This window comes from Myotis brandtii, unplaced genomic scaffold, assembly GCF_000412655.1.
Source record: "Myotis brandtii unplaced genomic scaffold, ASM41265v1 scaffold915, whole genome shotgun sequence".
NCBI classification, from domain to species: Eukaryota; Metazoa; Chordata; class Mammalia; order Chiroptera; family Vespertilionidae; genus Myotis; species Myotis brandtii.
Window position 1 is genome coordinate 1,007,505 of NW_005371769.1, and position 20,641 is coordinate 1,028,145.

Sequence of the window (20,641 nt, forward strand, 5' to 3'; positions counted from 1 at the left end):
TCCGGTCCCGGCGGGAGCGCACTGAAAGGAGAGAGCGAATGCGGTCCTGGGACCCAGGCACGTTCCCGGTGCGGCGAGCTGACACGCAGAGACGCCTGTTCCAGTGGTCGTGGAGCTGGTGGGGTTGAGTTGTTTGTTTACACCGGACGTCTCGGTGGCGAAGTTTCGCTCCAGAGCCTGTTCAGGGTACGTTCTGTTGGCTTCCGTGTAACCGGCTGGTTTTGACGAGCGCCGACTCTTGCGAGGGTGACGCCGAGACGGCGCGGTGTGTGGTACGGAGAGACCCGCTCGCTTTCTCAGCGCCCGCGCCCGGCGGGAAGCGCGGTGTTGGGTTTTCTGGTGTCGCGGTGTGCCGTCCGGACTTTCGCCTCTGGCGCTCAGATCGTTAGCTTTCTCCTCGGTCCCCGCGCCCCCTGCCCCCGGCCAGGCCTAGAGACAGGAAGTCAACCAGCGTTCCTGCTTTGGGTCTGGCACCTCGTTGTGGGCGCTGGGAAGGGCGGCCTTAGGTGACAGCAGCGCGGTGACTTAAGCCATAGCTGTTGAAGGTACCCTCTTCCTTGCCCGGGCCGTCGGTAACCATGTCCTTGTCGTTGGCACGCTGATGGAATGAGATTTGAGCCTCGTGTGCTAAGAGGCATATGTAGGAGAAAGGGGGTTTTAAGATCTTCTCAGTGTATTCACATACCTTGTATCTAGGTTGGTACGGGGGAAGCTGAGCCTCCCATTAGGAGTGTAACGGCTTGCAGTGGGCACGAGTGCCAGCTCGCTGTTTTGAGAAGGGTGCTTTTGTGTGCAGCCTGACCTCCAGCAGCTGAAGTGCAGGATTGCACGGCTGGGCTCTGACAAATGGTGGTTCCCTGGTTTCCCGGAGCCACGTAGGCCCTGACTGAAACATGCTTCCAAGAAAGGTGCTTTCAGCTGCGCGTTTTAAGGAAATAAGATCTCTGATCTTTGGAACGATTCCTTGATTTATTCAGCGAATATTCATTGCATCCTGTGTGCCAGGCACCAGGACAGAAGCAGCGACCAGAAAGTTGACCCTCCCAATCCTGTAGACAACCTAGCGGGGACATGCGAGGTCATCCCAGCTCCTTCATTGGCCTCTGCGTTGTCAACCCTGCACCCTGGAGCCTAGAGCCCCGTTGCACGTGTCTTTGTGACTGATCCACATTGTAAACACGGTATAGTCATCTCAGAAGACCCAGCGCTGGCCCGGTTATAAACGTTTCGCCTAATGCATTTCCTCAGCACCGTTTTCTGCTTACCTGTGTTCACCATGAGTTTAGGAATAACGTATCTTTTGTTTACTTCCGATTTTCCAAGAGCCTTTCCTTATTTTACTATTTTATTAAATGTAAGCTATTTCAAGGAAAGTGAATTCTGTTCTCATAAGAAAAAGGGGCACAAGTAAAAAGTTGTATAATTGGCTGCTCCTCTTTCTTCCTTACTATTTGCTGGTACCCATGGTTACCAATTTCTTTCCTGGCAAAGGGTGGCTGTGAGCATGTGTGCTGTGAGCATCACAATGGCTTGTTGCAGACGTGTCCCTGGGACTTAGAGATGGGCACGCTTGGTGCTGCACGTGGGCCTTGGTTCATGGGCTTGCTTTCACGTGGGGAGAGGGCTTTGGAGTGGGCACTTTGGCTCCCAGTGCAGCTTGTGGGTCCTGCTGTTGATACTGTAAGTACCAGGGGGTGCCTAATTTCCTAGGAGTTCCATCCCTGTAGCCCAGGGACTGGTTCTTTCTAGTACATGTTGGCAAGATGTTCCAGGACCTGATTTTTCTTCAAATGTCTGTCCCATGATACCAAGTGGTATCATAAGGCCACTGAGAAAGCTTTTCCCTACAGTTTGACTTTTGCGTTTTCCTTACTTAAGTGGTGAGGTCACTTACAGTGTGTGGAAATATACTATTACCCTTTTTATGGCCAGCGTTAAGTGACCTTGCTAATTCCATCACAGAGGTCTGTGATTGACAACTAATGGAAAGGCATCAGTCAGGAAGGAAGGGGCTAGAAACCGTTGAATCGAGTTCACTTGGTCCAGTGCCCACCTGATTTGCAGAGTAGTGGCTCTTGCTTAGGCCTCGTTTTATTTTTTGAGTAAGGTAAATTGTTACACCAAGTTGAATAGGTAATTGTATGTATTGTAATAAGAATGCCTGTAACCATGACTATAAAGCATACTTCAGCAGGTGGTGGTTACCTTGTGTGTAATTTATGAGGCAGACATTTCTCTCTTTGGGTATCAAACTTTGAAGCTGTGGTTTTGTTTTTCATATGCTGATACAGACACTTGGGTGGTACTTAGTACACCTTTATAAGACTGTAAACGGGGGCTTTTTTCCAATATAAAGATAGCTTTACTATGGTTTGGGTTATAAAGATAAATACACATATAGAAAGTTAAAGCAATATTAAAAAAAAAGAAGAAAGCAAAAACACCACTGAGCTAAGCCATTTGGGCCTGACATTGACATTTTAATAGGTGACTTCCATCATTCATTGCATGTTTGCCTGCTGTGAGCCCTGACCAGTCTTGACTTGGTAGAATTTCAGATAACTTCTTAGGAAACTGTGAGGTCACAATTGTCCCCCATTTCCCAGGCAGGAAAGTGCAGCCCAGAGAGAGGTAACTTGCTGTTAAGTTTGCAGCCAGGGACATCCTGATGTAAAAGCCATTGAGCCCCAGCCCCCAATCTGCTTATCAAGGACTTAGCCCACTTGTCAATGGAGGGGTGTCATGTTGCGGTCAGTAGGGGAGGGCGCTGCTGGCTGCCTTTGTCAGGACCAAGAATGGTGAGTGGTCCCCCTGAGGTGCCACCCCACACCCCATAGAGAGACAGGGCTAGGTAGATGCTAGCCTTGGACTCTTAGGGTTTGTTGATTATAATCTGAAGTTTTCCCTCTAGTTGTAAGACAGCCCTCCTGGGCATGCCTCTCTGCCCGTGCAGCATTGAGATAAGCTTGAAGATTCAGCTCTGTGTGGGTCCATGAAAATTGACACAAAATCCTGTTATTTATTCTTTAACACCTTTATTTAAGCTTAGAACTTTCCCACTACCCCAGTGGTCGGCAAACCGCGGATCGCGAGCCACATGCGGCTCTTTGGCCTCTTGAGTGTGGCTCTTCCACAAAATACCACGTGCGGGCGCGCACGTACAGTGCGATTGGAAAGAAGTGGCATTAGAAGAAGTGGGGGGGGTGTAGGTCGATCTGGCGAGGGGAGACGCAGCGCAGGCGGGCCTTGGGATACACAGCGCGGGGGAGATACATTGTTTTGAGGTACGTTCGCTGAGGTCGACCCCTTCCAACTCTCCCATCCACACTCGTCTATCTGAAAAGTATACAAGACGAGTGTGGATGGGAGAGTTGGAAGGGGTCGACCTCAGCGAACGTACCTCAAAACAATGTATCTCCCCCGCGCTGTGTATCCCAAGGCCCGCCTGCGCTGCGTCTCCTACCTACCTATATAGTTTAAGTTTAAAAAATTTGGCTCTCAAAAGAAATTTCAATCATTGTACTGTTGATATTTGGCTCTGTTGACTAATGAGTTTGCCGACCACTGCACTACCCCAAAACCAAAACCAGACACTGGCCTCTGCTAATCTTGGGAAAGGAAAGGAAGATTCCAGCTGAAATACACAGTGATTCTTAACTTGTCTCCAAGGTCTCTAAGCATCATTTCTGCCCTAAGACCTGTATGGGATGCAGCTCTGCTCAGGAGACACAGGCCTGAGTATAGGCTTTTGTTTCTCCAGTCACATTCTCTGAACTTGGGGGCAGTCAGTGTGAGCGCTGCAGTCTCCTAACTGGAATCAGCCCCTTCTCGGCAGTCATGTGAAGCTGGTTTAGGGAAGGCGGGAGTCTCCAGAAAAGTCCACTGCTGAAGCAGTGCTGTCCCTGCCTTGCAGTCCTCCTGGCTGGAAGGTCACTGGGTTGCTTGTGGTCCAAAAGGCAGCAGCCCTTAGGGTTCCCCCGAGAGTCAAGTCTGTGCTCTGTCAGCCATTCCCAGAGGGTTTGAATTCAGGACCTGACACACCTAAAATTATGGGGACCCCAGAGAGCTTTTGTTTAAGTTGTGTCTGTTGATATTTACTGTATTTGGCATTTCCAATAGAGACATTTACTTATTGTAAAACAATAAACCCTTGCATATTAACATGAATAACATTTTACTGAAACTATTTTCCAAGACAAAACCAACTTAAAGAGAAAGGTGGCATTGTTTTACCTTTTTGCAAATCTCTTTTATGTCTGGCTTAACTGGCAGCAGTTTGACTTTCACATTTGCTTCTAGAATACTGAGAGTGACCCATGAAAACGGAAACAATGTCTTAATGTTGTGTAAATAGTTTGACCTTGGAGACCTCGGAAAGCTTATGGACCACACTGAGAACCTTTGCTCTAGAACAGGGGTGGGCAAACTTTTTGACTCTTAAACTGGACCGGAGGGCCGGAACAAAAGCATGGATGGAGTGTTTGTGTGAACTAATATAAATTCAAAGTAAACATCATTACATAAAAGGGTACGGTCTTTTTTTTTTTTTAGTTTTATTCATTTCAAACGGGCAGGATCCGGCCCGCGGGCCGTAGTTTGCCCACAGCTGCTCTAGAATCTAGATAATGGTTAGGAGTGCTTATTTTTGAGAAGTTCACGTTTTAAGAAATAGTTGACTCCCAACTTTAACATGGGAGGGGGGATGAATTACTTTTAGGAAGACAGGCAATGTCTTTGTATTTTACTTGCAACCACATTACTTGCTTTTTGGAAAAAGGCTGGTTTGTGGTCATGGGTGAAAGTGTTTCGGGGCACACCTCCCCTCCGCCTCCCAGTGGACTGCCTGAAGTGAGGCCAGGGTGCCTGCTGGGGCGGGGGGGGCGGAGGAAGACTGCTTTTAGCTGTAGGGCACTCTGCCTTGTAGGTGAGATGCCTGAATGGGAGAGGCCCTTGGTTTTGTATGTTAAATGGCACTTGGCATTTGTTGTAGGACATCCTTTAATTATACACAGCCTCTGTAACACCACCACTTGCTGCAGTGAAAATGGGTTGAGAGTGGCCTGTATGGGGGACTGTGGATGACCCCAGGAGACCCCAGCAGGGCACTGGGATCTTGTAGCAGTACCCCCAAGAGGTGCCAGAAGGAAGTCCAGCACAGATGTAATTGGGGCCCAAACAGAAAGTGTGGATATAAAAGCAGTAGAGTGGCCAATTGTGGGGGGTCCTGGATTCTTTGTGTGTGTGCATTTATTTATATTCATTTTTTTCAGAAAGGGAGGGAGGGAGGGGGAGAGAGAGAGAGAGAGAAGCATCACTGATGAGAGAGAATTATTGATTGGCTGCCTCTGCACACCCTACACTGGGGATTGAGCCCACAGCCCCAGGCACGTGCCCTGACCAGGTATAAAACCATGACCTCCTGGTTCATAGGTCGATGCTCAATCACTGAGTCACACTAGCTGGGCAGGTCCTGGATTCTTAATTAATAGCTACAGGACTTGGGATATTCAGGGAAAGGAGTCCTTGAAGTGCCCAGCAGGGATAACTGGCAATTGATTGATTGATTGTTAGTTAATCCTCACCCAAGGATATGCTTTTCCATTGCATTTCCGGGGGGGGGGGGGGGGGGGTGGCGGCGGCGCATCGATTTGAGAAAGACATATCCACTGGTCGCCTCCTGCGCGTGCCCCAAGGGTATGCTCATGTTCTGTGGATGAACAGCGAGTGTTTGTGACTGCGGACCTATGGAGTAGATGAGGGCGGCTACCATCAATGCTTGAAAAATGGCACACACTCAGGACATCCTGCGTGGTTGGAATTTCTGGGTATATTCTCATTAGTGACCACCCCATTTATAGAAGCTGAATTGTGTGACTCAGAATTAAAAAGTCTGAGTCACCAGAGTCCATAATGGCGAGGTTATGTTGTAGCTTTGGATGTAGTTTCTGACTGGCAGATCAGAATTGTTTCAGAATTTAAATGGTTAGTTGTGAATGTTGTTCTGGGAATGTGAGGTGTGGGCAAACATGGTTTAGCCACCAGGTGGGACAGGTCAGCACTGGGTGGTCTCTTTGATAAGAAGTGGTTGTCATGCTGAGAGTAGGATCCACATCGTGGTTGGGTAGCATATTGTAAAGTGACTTAGGGACATGAGTCTCTTCACTGTATAGCACTGCACCACTCGAAACAGGCCTCCAGCGTGCTCTGTGGTCGTGGGGTCGGCCTTCAGCTCCACCATGGTCACAGTCGCACCACTGACATTTGTATTTGTTTTGTAAGTAACACATAACATCTTAGAAAGGTATTTATGCTTTTTGTTTTTTAAACTTTTTTGGGGGTATTTTTGTTGATTTCAGAGAGGAAGGGAGAAGGGAGGGAGAGAGAGAGAAACATCAATGATGAAAAGAGAATCATTGATTGGCCGCCTCCTGCATGTCCTGACCAGGAATCGAACCTTGACCTTCTGGTTCATAGGTCAACAGTCAGCCCCTAAGCCACACCAACCTGGCTTTTTGCCTTTGATTTTAAGAAATTCACTTCTGACAGTCTGACAGAGGTAGAGAATGGAGGGCAGAGTGAGGGTTGTTTTAGAACAGGTTTGGTGGAAGGCAGTGTTGGGTCCCTTCTGATAATGAAGCCCACGTCTGTGTTAGTGCTGTGCACGGGTGCGGTGTGTTCTTACACTGATAGAAATACCTTGTCACAGGAGTCTGTCCTCAGTGTGTCCCTGAGTGTCTCCACTGTGATAGTTGACATTGTTTGCCTTCTTTGCCGAGTGAACTGGTCGTGGTGCCGAAGCAAATTCGATTGCTGACATCAAACCCTATAGTGTGCTCTCCGCCTCTGCACCAGCCACTTAAAATGTGCCAGCCTGCCCAGCCAGCGTGGCTTGGTGGTTATGCGCTGACCTATGAACCAGGAGGTCATGGTTCAATTCCCGGTCAGGACACATGCCCTGGCTGCGGGCTCAATCCCCAGTGGGGGGGATGTGCAGGAGGCAGCTGATCAATGATTCTCATCATTGATGTTTCTATCTCTCCCCTTCTCACTTCCTCTCTGAAATCAATAAAAAATTTTTTTTAATGTGCCAGTCTCCCTTACTGTCTTTGGTGAAGCAATAAAGACTATTTTATTAAATCTCAGCCGATAGTGTACATCTTCCTACCACTCCCTGTGATGAAGTGGCAAGGATGCAGTAGCACCTCTCCTCCACCCCAGATGGGAAGGGAGACTGTCTCCAGGAGGTGCCCCTGGGGCTGTTGGGACCTGAGCCATTTGTACTTGAAAGGACTACTGACAGGCTGCAAGTTTTCAGACTGGCATTTGGTGGGCATTTTCTTGAAGATGAAGGATGTGAGTCTTAAGGAAAGAACTGACATATTTGTTCCTAACGATAAAATTCCAGGTTTCAAATGAGGTTTAGAATCTTGAAAAGCTTCTATCTGCCATTGTGAGCTTGATGGCTTCCCAGTGATTAAAGCTGTTTGAGGAGACAGGTGCCAATATTACTAGCACGTGTGTGTCCTCCGTGTCATCTGATGGACCATGCTGCGTTTGGACTTGCGTGAGTTGGTGATCCAGATGACCATATGGTTTCTGTTTCTGTGTTGCAACTAATGTTTATGACACTACTGCTTGTCAAGGCTTGGTATGGGGTAGCAAAGAACACCCACAATTATCTGGAAAGTTTCTTGTTTTACTTTTGGAAATAACAATGTATTTCACATAAACAAAAGCTCTTTGGGGTTTTCAGTTTTTAAGAGTGTGGAGAGGCCTTGGGACCAAAAAGTTGGAGAGTTGCCTTTCAAGGACCTTGATAGCGGCAGATCTTGTTCCTGGATTCCATTTAGCCATTGGGGTTGCCCTGTAGGTACACAGGCTCTTGGTTGATAGCAGCTGAGGTTTTTAAACCTAAGGTGTCAAAGAATTATTCCTACCTTAGCTTAGCAGGGAAGGGAGCAGTCTTCAGCTAAGAACAAAAATTGCGCTTATGATGGGTTCCCCGCCCCCCCTCACTTTTTCAGGAATGCCCACATTTTTTCCTTTGGGAAAGTTGTATTACTATGATGTGAATGAAAGTTTATGACCTGTTCTCTTTTCGTGGTGTAAAGGGTTACACACTTAATTGTGTTAGGAACTTAGCACTTGACTATAGATGTAAATATGAAATATAAAAAAGTCCAGATAAATGAACCAAATTGTCTAAAATGTCGTGTGTTCTGAATAGAGTTTATCTCATTCCACTCCATAGAAATATTTGATTTTTTTCTTTTCTGATGAATTTTTCAACACTTAAGTCAAATCCAGATATATGTTGGTCTTTCAGAGTAACATGAATTAAAAATTTTTTCATTCCTGAGAACATCTTAAATTTTGTTCTTGGGGTTTTGAAATATAAAAGTAAGGTTTATTTCCAGTTTCTTCTGAGAAGTAAAGTTTTTGAACCATTGTAGACTCATTTTGAGACCGATTTACCACCACATTTAAGAGATTTGGTGGCTGTGGTGACCTATTTTGCTAATGGGGTGAAATGGTCACTGTTGCTTTAAAAGGAGGGGCATCAGAATGTTTGTCTTTATTCTGAGTCACTAAGGAGACCACAGTTACAGGAGGCAGTTGGAGTGAGGCTAGGAGGAAAGAGGTGAGGTGGGTCCCCTTGGTTGGGGTGAGACTGTGAAATGTGTCAAAAGTAATACTTAGGGTCCCTCAGGGAACCGAGGCACTTTTAGTGGGGCTGAGACCAAGTGAGGCCGTTCGTTTGTTCATTCAAAAGAGGGTGTAGGAAGAGAGATGTTTTTAATATAATACATGACCTGTACTACTCTGATGCTCGATTATAAAGTCTTTCTCAGGTTTTTTAACTCAAATGATGGTGTAGATATAGAATTAAGGATTTTTTAAAATATATTTTATTGATTTTTTACAGAGAGGAAAGGAGAGGGATAGAGAGTTAGAAACATCAATGAGAGAGAAACATCGGATCAGCTGCCTCCTGCACACCCCCTACTGGGGATGTGCCCGCAACCAAGGTACATGCCCTTGACTGGAATCGAACCTGGGACCCTTGAGTCCGCAGGCTGACGCTCTATCCACTGAGCCAAACTGGTCAGGGCTAGAATTAAGGATTTTTAAATAATTATTTAATTTTGTTGTTCAGCCTTTTCATATTTTGTTTGTTTCTCTCTCTGTTGGGTTTTATTGAGAAATAGGATTGATTGGGTAATAGCTGACACCTGATTACTGGTTGTGGCACCCACTACCCCACCCCACCAGGGCCTGTTTTCTCTTATAGCCAGCTCCACCCTCCACCCCTGTCCTGGTCCCCATGTGGTCACAGTATTTTCTCTAGAAGTCCTTGAAGGAAGGGAACTGTGTGTTGTTGTTTGGGGGGGGGGGGGGGGCTTGTTTTTTAAAAAACATTTTTAATGTAGTTTAATTTATAGTTAAGACTTATAAACCATCTTCTTTCTTTTAGGAGCTCACTCGTGTGAATGGTCTCACGATAATCTGTGTAGTCGTCAGTGAGCAGTGACTGGCGGCAGCAGTGTTTGAGGCCTGGCTGTTTGCTTAGACCAAGTGCTTGCAACGGTCAGGCTGGGTTTTTTGAATTCAGGACTTCTGGAGGTGTCCCAGCGTTCAGTGTCTGGCAGGTAACGTATCATTAGTGTTAAATGTCAACAGCAAAACCTTAAAAGTTTGAAGTTGTGTTTTCTATTTCTAAAGTGGCATTATATGTAAAGAAGGTGATGCAATGTAACATTCATATATGTTTGAAACATTCTAAACTTTAGCTGAAAAGTTTTTAGGTGAATATGGAATGATGTTTAGAATTGTTCTTTTCACCTTTTCTAAACTTTTGTGTGCATTCAACTGAAAAAGATAACTTACAGGTGTTTTGGTGCCCACATTCAGCTTATAAAAATGTAAAAGACTATTCACACACACACAAAAAAAACAATTAGCTCAAACTGGAAAAAATAACAATTTTATTCAGAGCAATTATTTTCCCATTGGTTATTTTATTAGTGCATAGAACTTGACGTCATGCGTTCTCTCTGTGGTGAAATGTACCTGCAGAGGAGATTTCCTCCTGCCGGAAACCATCCCTGCCGTGGGGATCGGGCTCCTTCCCCAGCCCTGCGGTAGCTTCATAGGCTCAGTCCCAGACCCTCTGAAATGGAGGGACTGTGGCTCCCTGCACTGCTTGTGGGCAAAGGCTGGTTCAGGCCCCTCACACTTTGCCTTGGGTAGGAATTGAGAATGGTGTATGAAATAAGGGCTTGATCCTCTTTTAAGGTGGCCCTCAGGTTTGCTACGAGTAGATTTGCAAGAGGAGAACACTTACCCTAAGGAGTCAGATTTCTAGGCCAGATGGGCAAACAGTTGTAACTAGTGTGGTTAGTAACAGCTCTCACACGCACACGGAAGGATCACGGCCCTGTTCTTGGGAGCGTGAGTGCTGCTTCTCACATTGGAGCTCACAGCATTGTGAGGTCAGCATTGCCTCCTGGATGCAGGCAGTTCATGTGACTTGCTCAAGGTCACCAGCCAGAGCACTCTGTGTTGGAAGCTCCATAAGGACCTCACTTTAGTTCGGCTGTGACTAAAGAAGTGGTGTGGTCCTCCATGGCACATATGCTAATGACACAGCCACTCCTGCAAGCTTCTGAGTGGTTGGGAGCATGAGGCCAGGTTCTAGGGTGAAGGGTGTGCGGAGCTGGATGGGAAACGGGGTGACAGCATTTAGTGGGAATAGAAAGGAGTCAGGTTGCATATGGTTTTGAGTTTTGTGTATTTTACATTTTGAAGGTCTTCATTCTATACCAGTCCTTCCCCTAGGATGGAACATGGTGTAAAGTCTGAGTCATCACTAGCATTTACATGTGATTGAAGCCTGGACAGCTCGGAAAATAATTCTTAAGGTACATACTGTGTTCTTTGGGGTTTTATTATTTTCAAATAGGAGTAACATTTTCACAAGCATGACCCTTCAGTAATCGTATTAGAAGGAAAGGGAAAGGAAGAATAGGGAAAAGAAACACACGTTCAAAGTAGCCAAGGTTCAGTATTTCCTATGTGTCCTAGTCATCTGTTGTTATGTAACAACTACCCCTAGAACTCGTACTTTTGTAGCTACCAAGTCAGAGCTCAGCTGGGCTGTGGTGCAGGTCCAGCACACACCCTCTCCATGGGGTCTCTCCAGCCAGGTGGTCGGACTTCTTATGTGACTGCTCAGGGCTCCAAAGCCCAGGACAGGAGCAGCCAGTATTCTCACCTACTGGGCCAGGGACTGGCACAGCGTCCCATCCACTGTGCCCTGCAGGCAGAGTCCGCCTGACTCAGGGAGGGAAATGGCAGCCACCTCTCATCACAGCAAACACTGTTCTGGTCATGTCCTTGCTTCCTGGGACTGTGGCTCGGTTGACATTTCCCCGCTACCTGTTTTATAAGACCTGGTCCTCACCGGTTAAATGGCAAAGTTACAGATTTGCTAGCTGTTTTTCTTTGTAATATTAGATGTATAACAACTAGGATTTTCTTCAAAAATCGCCTCGAATTATGACATGACCTCACACTTGAAGAAACACTGGTCACAATGTCGTTTTTTTACTTGTTTTAACGTCCACCTTCACTGTCCATGGGTAGGAAGCTGTTCCTTCCTGTGTGGTCCTGTGGGTGTCTCCCTCCTGTGGGGTGAAGGCCATGCTCCTCTAGCCCAGGGCCTCCCTGCTCACGTGCCAAGGAATGTGGCCTCATTAATGTTGGTTGTGGTTTGGTTGCATTTCCCCATTAGGTATGGATGAGAAAGGTGACCTGAGCCATGAGGAAGCCCCCAAGGTCATCAAACCCACCAGTAAAGAGTTTAGGAAAACGTGGGGGTTTCGAAGGACCACCATTGCTAAACGGGAGGGCGCTGGGGACACGGAGTTAGACTCTGTGGATCAGCAGCCCCAGCAGCAGCAGAGCCTTTCCTTGCGACGCAGTGGGCGGCAGCCAAAGCGGACTGAGAGGGTGGAGGAGTTTCTCACAACAGTCCGGCGCAGAGGGAGGAAGACAGTGCCTATCTCCCCTGAGGACCCCAGTGAGTCAACCTCTTGCCCAGTCACAGATGTCGAAACCGCTTCTGAGGGGAGCGTCGAGAGCTCCTCTGACAGTAAAAGTGGGCCCAAGGTTGGCCCCACAGGCAGTAAGGGACGACCAGCCTCATCTGCAAAGACCAAAGGAGATGATGGTGAGGATGACACCTCCGATAGTGATAGCGATGGGTTGACCTTGAAAGAACTTCAGAATCGCCTACGAAGAAAGCGTGAACAGGAGCCAGCTGATAGGGCCCTGAGAGGAGTCCAGAGTCGCCTGAGAAAGAAGCGTCGGGAAGAGGGCCCAGCAGAAGCTGTGGATGTGGAGGTGGCCGATGCCATGGAGAGCTCCCCACCCGGCCAGCAAGAGCCGGCAGATGAACAGGCAGCTAGCAGTGACAGAGAGGGGAAGTCAGAAGGGCGGACGACCCCGGGAGTCAAAGAGGAGGACCCTGGAAGCTCAGTCAAGCACAAGCCCGAGTGTGAGGTGTACGACCCCAATGCTCTGTATTGTATATGTCGTCAGCCTCACAACAACAGGTAGGTTATGGGCAAGGAGGTTGCTGGCTGCCCCGGGTTTTAGGGAAATCCATGTGAGAAAAGCAGCGGGATTTAGGGTTATAGAGCCGGGCTGAATGAGCAACTTGTGCGTTGAAAAAGATGAACAAGTCATTGTCAGAAAGGGACTCTGGAGCCATACATTGCATGCACTGTGGTCGCCGTAGGCCACTTGGGGCTCTTCACTGCCTTGGTCACACTAGCCACCTGCAGCCAGCGGCCAGAGTGCAAGGCGGCAAAGACTAAATTACCCACCACCCACTGTCATCCCAGAGATCTCTCTGGGCTGGCACTGCTCTGGTGGTGGTAGGGAGCTGTGGTCTGGTTCTTTGAGTGGGAGAAAGGCATTGTTGCTCTTTTGTGGAGACAGTACTGAGCTGGGGTGGGGGGATGTTAAGAACCCTTTAGTTAACTTAAAATGCTCTACTCAAAACAAGATTGAGTGAACTTGCTTGAATGATGAGAGGGTATATTGTATGTTTTTTTTCCTGTCTCTACTTTTCTGTACGTTTGCATTTTTTTAAACAATGTTGAAACCAATTTGTCTAATATTGAGTGTGTATCTCTTTGTTTTCCATTCCTGGTTATTTTCCAATTTCAGGTTTATGATTTGCTGTGACCGATGTGAAGAATGGTTTCATGGCGATTGTGTGGGCATTTCTGAGGCTCGTGGAAGGCTCCTGGAGAGGAACGGGGAAGATTACATCTGCCCCAACTGCACCATTCTGCAGGTGCAGGACGAGCCTAACTCAGAAACCACCGACCAGCAGGAAGCGAGGCTGCGACCTGCAGACGCTGACAGCACTGACTGTACAAGTATCGGGACCATAGAGCAGAAATCCAGTGAAGACCAAGGAATAAAGGGGAGAATTGAGAAGGCTGCAAATCCAAGTGGCAAGAAAAAACTCAAGATATTCCAGCCTGTAAGTATTGCCTCCCGGGTCAGTGATGATCTGACTCCTGCTGACAAACATCAAGACTGAGGAGTTTGGTTCTTTTGGAATAATTTAGGCTTCCCCAGAAGCAGTGTCATGTCTGATGAGGGTGGGCTGGTAGGAAAGCAGTTGTGTTTTGTGCTTTGTGAGCCTCCCCATTCCTGCTCCTGTGGGACTCCATGTCCAGCTCATAGACTATTACTGTTGACTCAACATTTTTCTTAACACATTGTTTGCGGGTAGTTTTTATCGCGCGCTAACAGGTGGCGCGGGCCATTTTTGCTAATTTTGTGCGCAAATGGCAGCGTTCAGTAAAATTACGATAACTTTAGTTTACGTATTTATACGTTACCCGCATTCTACCGCTAGTCTATAAAAAACGTATTAATACGTGTCCCGCGCTCTACTACACTGGTAGAACGTATAAATACGTAAAACGTATAAATAGTTTCCCGCATGCAATGTGTTTTAACTGAACTGATGGACTGGCTTGTTAAAAATGAGTCTTTCTCTAAGTGTTCTTTATGGAGTCTCATGTAACAAATCACAGTCGTCTTGGAGTTACTGAAGTGAGTGTGCCCTTGTCTCAACTGGCACCATCTTGATAGAACTTGGGGTCTTCCCCCCCCCCCCCCAAAAAAAAGCACTTGTGAGCATTTAATGAACTTCCTTCTGTGTGGCTTCAAGCTAGCAGGACACAGCCTCTGCTAACACCCTTCGTTTTCTCCTCAGCTCTCCTGAAGCACTTGGCCTCCACCGTGACAGTTTTCTGTGGGAGCCTTTCCTTCCCAGACTATAGTAGTCTGATCGCACCATGTCAGTGATAGGAGCAGCTCCTGTCTTGTTTTTGGCAGCATTTGTGTGTCTGCTCACTGATCAAGGTGCAGTTTACCAAGGTTGACAGTTGGGCAGAAGCTTGGGTTCTCTTTATGTGCTGATGCCTTGCACCTATTAGGTGATACTTGCCGAAGTTGATCCTGTGATGATGCAAGCCACCTGCATTACCTTGGCCTCCTGGGTGCTTCCTGTGCTCACTGATGTGGCTGTGGCTCTCTTGGCCCCAAAGTTTTCAGGTCTTCCTCAGTCTGGATGGCATGCTGGTGGCTGAGATGCAAGAGAGCAAGAACTAGTGATCTTGAGCCTGCCTTACTGGAGATGCTGAGGGGTGATGGTGGCAGCTTTCACGTGGCTACTAGGGTTTTCAATGACCTCAGCCAGGGACAGTCCCCAGCCCAGTGTCTGTGGTTCTTGTCCACAGCTCTTTTTACTCCGTCCTTTCCAGCTGGTCTTTAGGGCTGTGATTTTTTTTGTCTTGTTTTCCATGGATTGTCAGCTTCCGCTGTGGAGAGCCGTCTTGGGCTCTTGTGATTGCCCTACTCAGGACATGTTTTCACTCCCAGTCTTCCTGCGTCTCAGCCACCCTTCACCAGCCGCCCCTGGTGTGGTCAGCTGGGCTCGTGGGAGGGCGCCACTGCTGGTTGTGCCCCGCCTGTCCTTCTGCAGGTGTCCGGTGGCCAGAAGGCTGCCTTCACACCCTGCACTGTGTCATTGGGGACTGGAGCCTTCAGTATAGCTATTGTGAGGTACTGCAGGTACTCAATGGAAATATGATACCGTTAACAACTTTAGTCATTAGGAAGCGTTAACAGAAATGTAAATTAGTGGGGAAAGCCATCCTAATTTTATGTCTTTATTGTCAGTGTGTTTGAAACTATGTACGTTTAATTTTTATCTTGAGTGAAACTTGGAATCAGTGGAAGAAAAACTATTATCTTAAGTACTTAATGTGAGACATAGATTTTGCTCAAGAACGTTGAGGGAGCCGAAGCCGGTTTGGCTCAGTGGATGGAGCGTCGGCCTGCGGACTGAAGGGTCCCGGGTTCGATTCCGGTCAAGGGCATGTACCTGGGTTGCGGGCACATCCCCAGTGGGGGATGTGCAGGAGGCAGCTGATCGGTGTTTCTCTCTCATCGATGTTTCTGGCTCTCTGTCTCTCTCCCTTCCTCTCTGTGAAAAATCAATAAAATATATTAAAAAAAAAAAAAAAAGAAAAGACAAAAAAAAAGAACGTTGAGGGATGTGTTTGTATGTTTGGTCTCAGCTTGTGATAACGTCAGGTTTCTAGCCACCACAACTACAGACTTAGCAGGAAAACATGTACTTCTTAGCTCAGTTTCCACGGGTCACAAAATGGCTAAGCCAGGCCCTCTGCCCAGGGTTGTCCTAAGCTGCATCCCAGGGGCCAGTGGAGGCCAGGGTCTCAGACCTGGCGGGTGAAGATCCACATCCAGAAGCTTCCATGTCTGTAAAGGTGTCCTGTGTGGTTTTGTAGCATGTTATACTGAAAAGGTATTTGTTGTTTATCTGGGCTCTCTCCTGCACCCTCACCCTCAGAGCCAGCCACTGATGGCCCTCACAACAGGGCCGCTTTCTTCAGAATGAGCAGCAATGTCTCCTCTCCTTTAACAGGTCCAGTTTCTCTGTTAAGCGTTTTCACCTGATTGAATCAGACCCTTTCAATTAATTCAAAAGCATCTTAGTTACCTCGAAAACAAACAGACAAACAAAAACCCCGTATGCGGGAACCTAACTGTGGGTGAGAAAGCACATCTGCAAGGGCAGAGTTGTGTTCTCCACGAGTGGCATGAAGGCAGAAGGTGCATGTCTTAGACAGGGAAGTCGATTCCTGTGCTTTGAATAAGTGAAACATAAGTTTTATTCACATTAAACATACTGTTAGTGTCTCTTGATTAAAAGCAGTCCCCTCAGTACTAGAAATGGTGGTTTTACTTTACCTTAACTGCTGGAATTTGTAAGTCTGAAGTCATGTGTTCTGTTCTGCAGGTCACAGAGTCTCCTGCTGCCGCAAAGTGTATTGGGCCTGGGTGCTCTAGCGTGGCGCAGCCCGACTCTGTCTACTGCAGCAGTGACTGCATTCTGAAACATGCTGCTGCCACCATGAAGTTCCTGAGTGCAGGGAAGGAGCCAAAACAAAAACCCAAAGAAAAGACCAAGACCAAGACAAAGCCAGAAACGCTCGTTCTTCCCAGATGTAGTGTTGAGGTAAGCTGACCAAGACCACCACCCCCATTGCAAGAGTCAAAGCATAAGTGTACTCATGTTCCAGACTCGCTGGCTTGTTTGTAGAGTGTAGGGGACAGCGGCATAGATGTAAGTCAGGTGCCGTCCCCTCTCCTGTTGTCCTCCACCTTTTCCACCAGTCCTGTTGTCAGAATTACCAGTGAGTATATATCCTCACATTTTCTTTTCTCTGCCCTCTAGCTGAGGGATTGACTAATACGGGCACCGTAAAGCAAACTCAGGCAGCTGGCTGCTGTTCCTAAGCCAGCCATCTCCCAAGAACTGTTGGTGACCGTTCAAGCCCATGTGGGAAGCAACGTCACAGGCAGCCAGCAGGGCTGGGGAGTGGGCTCTGAGGCAAGACTGTCTCACTGTGAGACCTGGCTCTCAGGTGGTCTGGCTTTGAGACACACGTGACTTGTGAAGAGTCAGGGTGTTTTAAGAATCACTTGACTCCCACTTGCATGCCTTCCTGGAGTTAGCTTAGGTTGGCATGGCCGTTGGATGGCCCCATTGCACTTGTATTGAGCAAGCCTAATGGAGTGTTTTCTTGACATAGTTGAATGCTTATTTAGCGTTTAGATGGCCTAACTTTTATTTATTTACTTTTGTTAATTCCTTACCTGAGGGTATTTTTTCCATTGCTTTTAAAGAGAGTGGAAGGGAGAGAGGGAGGGAGGGAAAAACATCGATGTGAGAGAGACACGACTGGTTGCCTCCCGCACGTGCCCCAACTGGAGAAGGGGAGCAAACCCAAAACCCTTTAGTTCACAGGTGGATGCTCTAACCACTGAGAAACACCTGCCAAGACTAGATGGCCTGATTTTTATTTGTTTTTGTTTTTTATTTCAGAGAGGAAGGGAGAGGGAGAGAAGGATAGAAACAGATGATGAGAGAGAATCATCAACAACTGCCTCCTGCACACCCCACACTGAGGACTGAGCCCACAACCCGGGCATGTGCCCTGACCGGGAATCGAACCATGACCTCCTGGTTCATAGGTGGACACTCAGCCACTGAGCCATGCCAGCTGGGCTAGATGGCCTAATTTTTAAGGCTGGTAATTTTGTATCAACTGCTGTGTCTAGTAAGAGTGACGGTGCAGGATGCCTGATGGAGAGCATGGGAGTGTGGGTCCTGGCCTTGTTGCCCAGCGTCGCCCTCTCCCACAGTGTTGTGGGCAGGCACACTCTCAGAGAGGCCCTTCCACTTGGGTCTTGCCTCTTTTCACCACCTGCTCAAGGGACTTGTTCTATGTTACCCTGGCTGCCTCACACCTCAGCTGGATGACAGTTATTCTGTGTTGGGCCTCATGTCACTCAGAAGTTGAAGCCCTTCCCAGCCATTGTGGTGGAATGCTGAGGGCTCAGCTGGTGGTGAGTCCTGCTGAGGCCTGGTGCTGAGCAGGCATGGTGCCCAGGCTCAGGGTGGGGTGGGAGTGTGAGTGACCTTAAGCATGTTCTCACCTTCATTGAGAAGGGAAGTGAATGAAGGTTGACTTTTGATCTCCTTAATGATTGGGGTTTTACTGATTATCCAGGCAGGCATTAAAGTCTCTTCTGTGCCCAAGAGACCCGCTCCAGACAAGAAAGAGAATGCCATGAAGAAGGCAGTGGTGGCCCCTGCTCGGACTGAGGTCCTTGTGAAGGAAACGACTTGCGAGAGCAGCACGCCATCCTGGGCGAGCGACCACAATTACAATGCAGTAAAGCCAGAACAGACTGCTGCCCTGTGGCCGTCACTGTTGTATAAATGTATGTATCATCTAGGGGTGGCTTCTGGACCCTTCCCTGTCTTTCTGGATGTCTGTCCACTCAGGACTGTCCAGAACTAGGAGGTGTAACCAAGCTCAAAGCTGCACCTCCAGGGATGGAAGCAAATACCAGGGAGCCCCAGGGGCTCACGCTTAGCCTGTTTCCCACAAAGCCCTGCAAACCTCAGTGTTGACTGTGGCACCTGGCAATTGAGGTCTAATCTGTTTCATTATCAGACACTGGTAAGTATTTAGTATTGTTGCCAACAAAGTCCAGTGAGCAGGTACTCTTGCCCGGCACTCCAAGTTCATCACCATCCACACCACAGGTGCATCATTATCACCGCTCTGTTAGCTGCACAGGTTTCCACACTGCCCTTTAGCACGTGTGGCCATCACTTCTTTTGTGTGTGGGGAGCTCTTTCTGCAAATTGATGATGCAGTGATAGTCAACTAAAGTACAATTTCTGAGCTGAGAAATTTTTCTTGTTCAGTACACATTACATATCCCCATAAACACACTCCTGGTCTCACACACCGAGCGCCGTGTGTCTCAGGTAAGTGGGCGAGGTGTCTCCTAAAGCAGACTCCACCAGGGGCCTCCAGACTTCTCTGGACGCCGGACTGTAGGTCGTGCCTCCCCACCCCCAAAAAATGAGGAGTTGAGGTCTTGCCAGTCAGTCTATGAGATCCCAGATTTGCTTATGCAGCAGGACCTTTGGTTTCTTGTTTTTCATCCTAACTCTCCAAAATTAAATTGGTCTGCAGGGCACATCTTACTCTATTACTAAGATTATTTTTATTCAGTTTTTTTTGTGCTATTTTTTATACTGTTTTATGCCTTTTTTTAAAGCACTGAAAGGTTTAAAAGCCCTGAATTCCAAGATTATAGAGCTCTTCTGCCTTCTCCTTTTAGTCACCTTTTAACAGTCACTGAGGGAGGATACCTGTAGGTAGGCGCTGGACTAGTATAATTAGAAAATGTGTAACTAAATGCTCACTTTGAGAACATAAATGGCCTAATACCTAAGTAAATTGCAAAGTAATACTAGATTTTTTTTATTATTTTAGGAATACGTTGTTAAGTACAGTTAAACTATAGCACGCCTGTGAAGTAGCACTTTTATAGAGGCTGTGAGCATACCTAAAAACATACATCACTTACGTGTGAACGGATGGTAACCGTGACTTTGGAGTCCTGTGTACTGTGCTCTAAGTGGGTTACAGGTTACAGGATGCAGCAGAATCAGGAAACCCGGGCACATCTACCAAGGTCCTGGCGACTGATTTCCATCTGTTGACTAGAGCTGGAAAGCTGCTCTGAGGCACCCTGTGCGGAGTTATGAGGACAGGATGGCTCTTCTCCCTGGACTCTAATCCCACTGTGACCTTGAGAGAAGAAAGGAATTGGGGGTGGGGAGATACACCAGGGGCCCATTTCTCTGCTCACAGACTGGGTCTTTTCTTCTCCGCCTCCTCTCTCCATATCAGCTCCTCCCTGAAGCTTCATGGGCTTCAAGTTGACAGAAAGTTGAAACAAACTAATGACTAACCCTTCCTAGCACACTGACGCCAATTAAAACTGATGGATATCCAGAATTGATTGAGTGCAGGGGGGACATTTTTGAGTTGCTTTTGATCATTTTTTTTTTGTTATCTCAGAAATGTCATCTTCCCAAAAAATGATTGGGAAGGGTCATTGGAAAAATACTGACTTCAGCCCGGGTGAGTAGCAGTTGTGTCTACCTCCGACCCAGATCATCCTTTCACAGTTGCTGTAGCACACACAGAACCCTGCGGCCCCATGAGGACCCCCTACCTGCCGCCCTGGCCGGCTTCAGAACGGGCTTTTCTGGGTTGGGATGGTGAGATTCAGGGTGCACCTGATGCTGGGACACTGGCCTGGGCATGTGGAGCCTCCTTCAGCCCAGAGAGCCAGGGTGCTGCTCCTGGAGGTGCACTGTGCTGCCTGGATGTGGATGCAGGGACAACTGTCAGGGTACATGGTGTGGGACCCTCCGGTAAACCACGTCTAAGTTTGCTCTTCCTCCTCACGAAAGTATCAGTAGGTCCTGCGTGCTCTCAGGGTAATGCTATTAACATACACTCATTCCTGATTGATTTCTTTTATTTAAATTGTTTTTGAGGTTTTCTGTACTTGCGGAAACAATTGTTTTTTAATTTCTCCCCCAAATCAATCATGTTTGTGCTTTTACAGTTTTATTTTTTTCCTCTTT

The 20,641-nt window shown here is 47.5% G+C and overlaps 1 protein-coding gene across 2 annotated transcripts in view; it reads left to right on the forward strand.

Moving 5' to 3' along the window:
- DIDO1 (death inducer-obliterator 1) overlaps positions 1–20,641 on the forward strand; it is a 51,337-nt gene that overhangs the window by 6,836 nt on the left and 23,860 nt on the right. For both annotated transcript variants that reach the window (XM_014532782.1, XM_014532781.1), the window contains exons 2-7: positions 9,476–9,650; positions 10,810–10,922; positions 11,795–12,617; positions 13,237–13,558; positions 16,415–16,633; positions 18,192–18,405. In XM_014532782.1, the coding sequence (XP_014388268.1) occupies positions 11,797–12,617; positions 13,237–13,558; positions 16,415–16,633; positions 18,192–18,405 (1,576 nt within the window). In that variant the 5' untranslated portion in view covers positions 9,476–9,650; positions 10,810–10,922; positions 11,795–11,796. The remainder of the gene's footprint in view (positions 1–9,475; positions 9,651–10,809; positions 10,923–11,794; positions 12,618–13,236; positions 13,559–16,414; positions 16,634–18,191; positions 18,406–20,641) is intronic.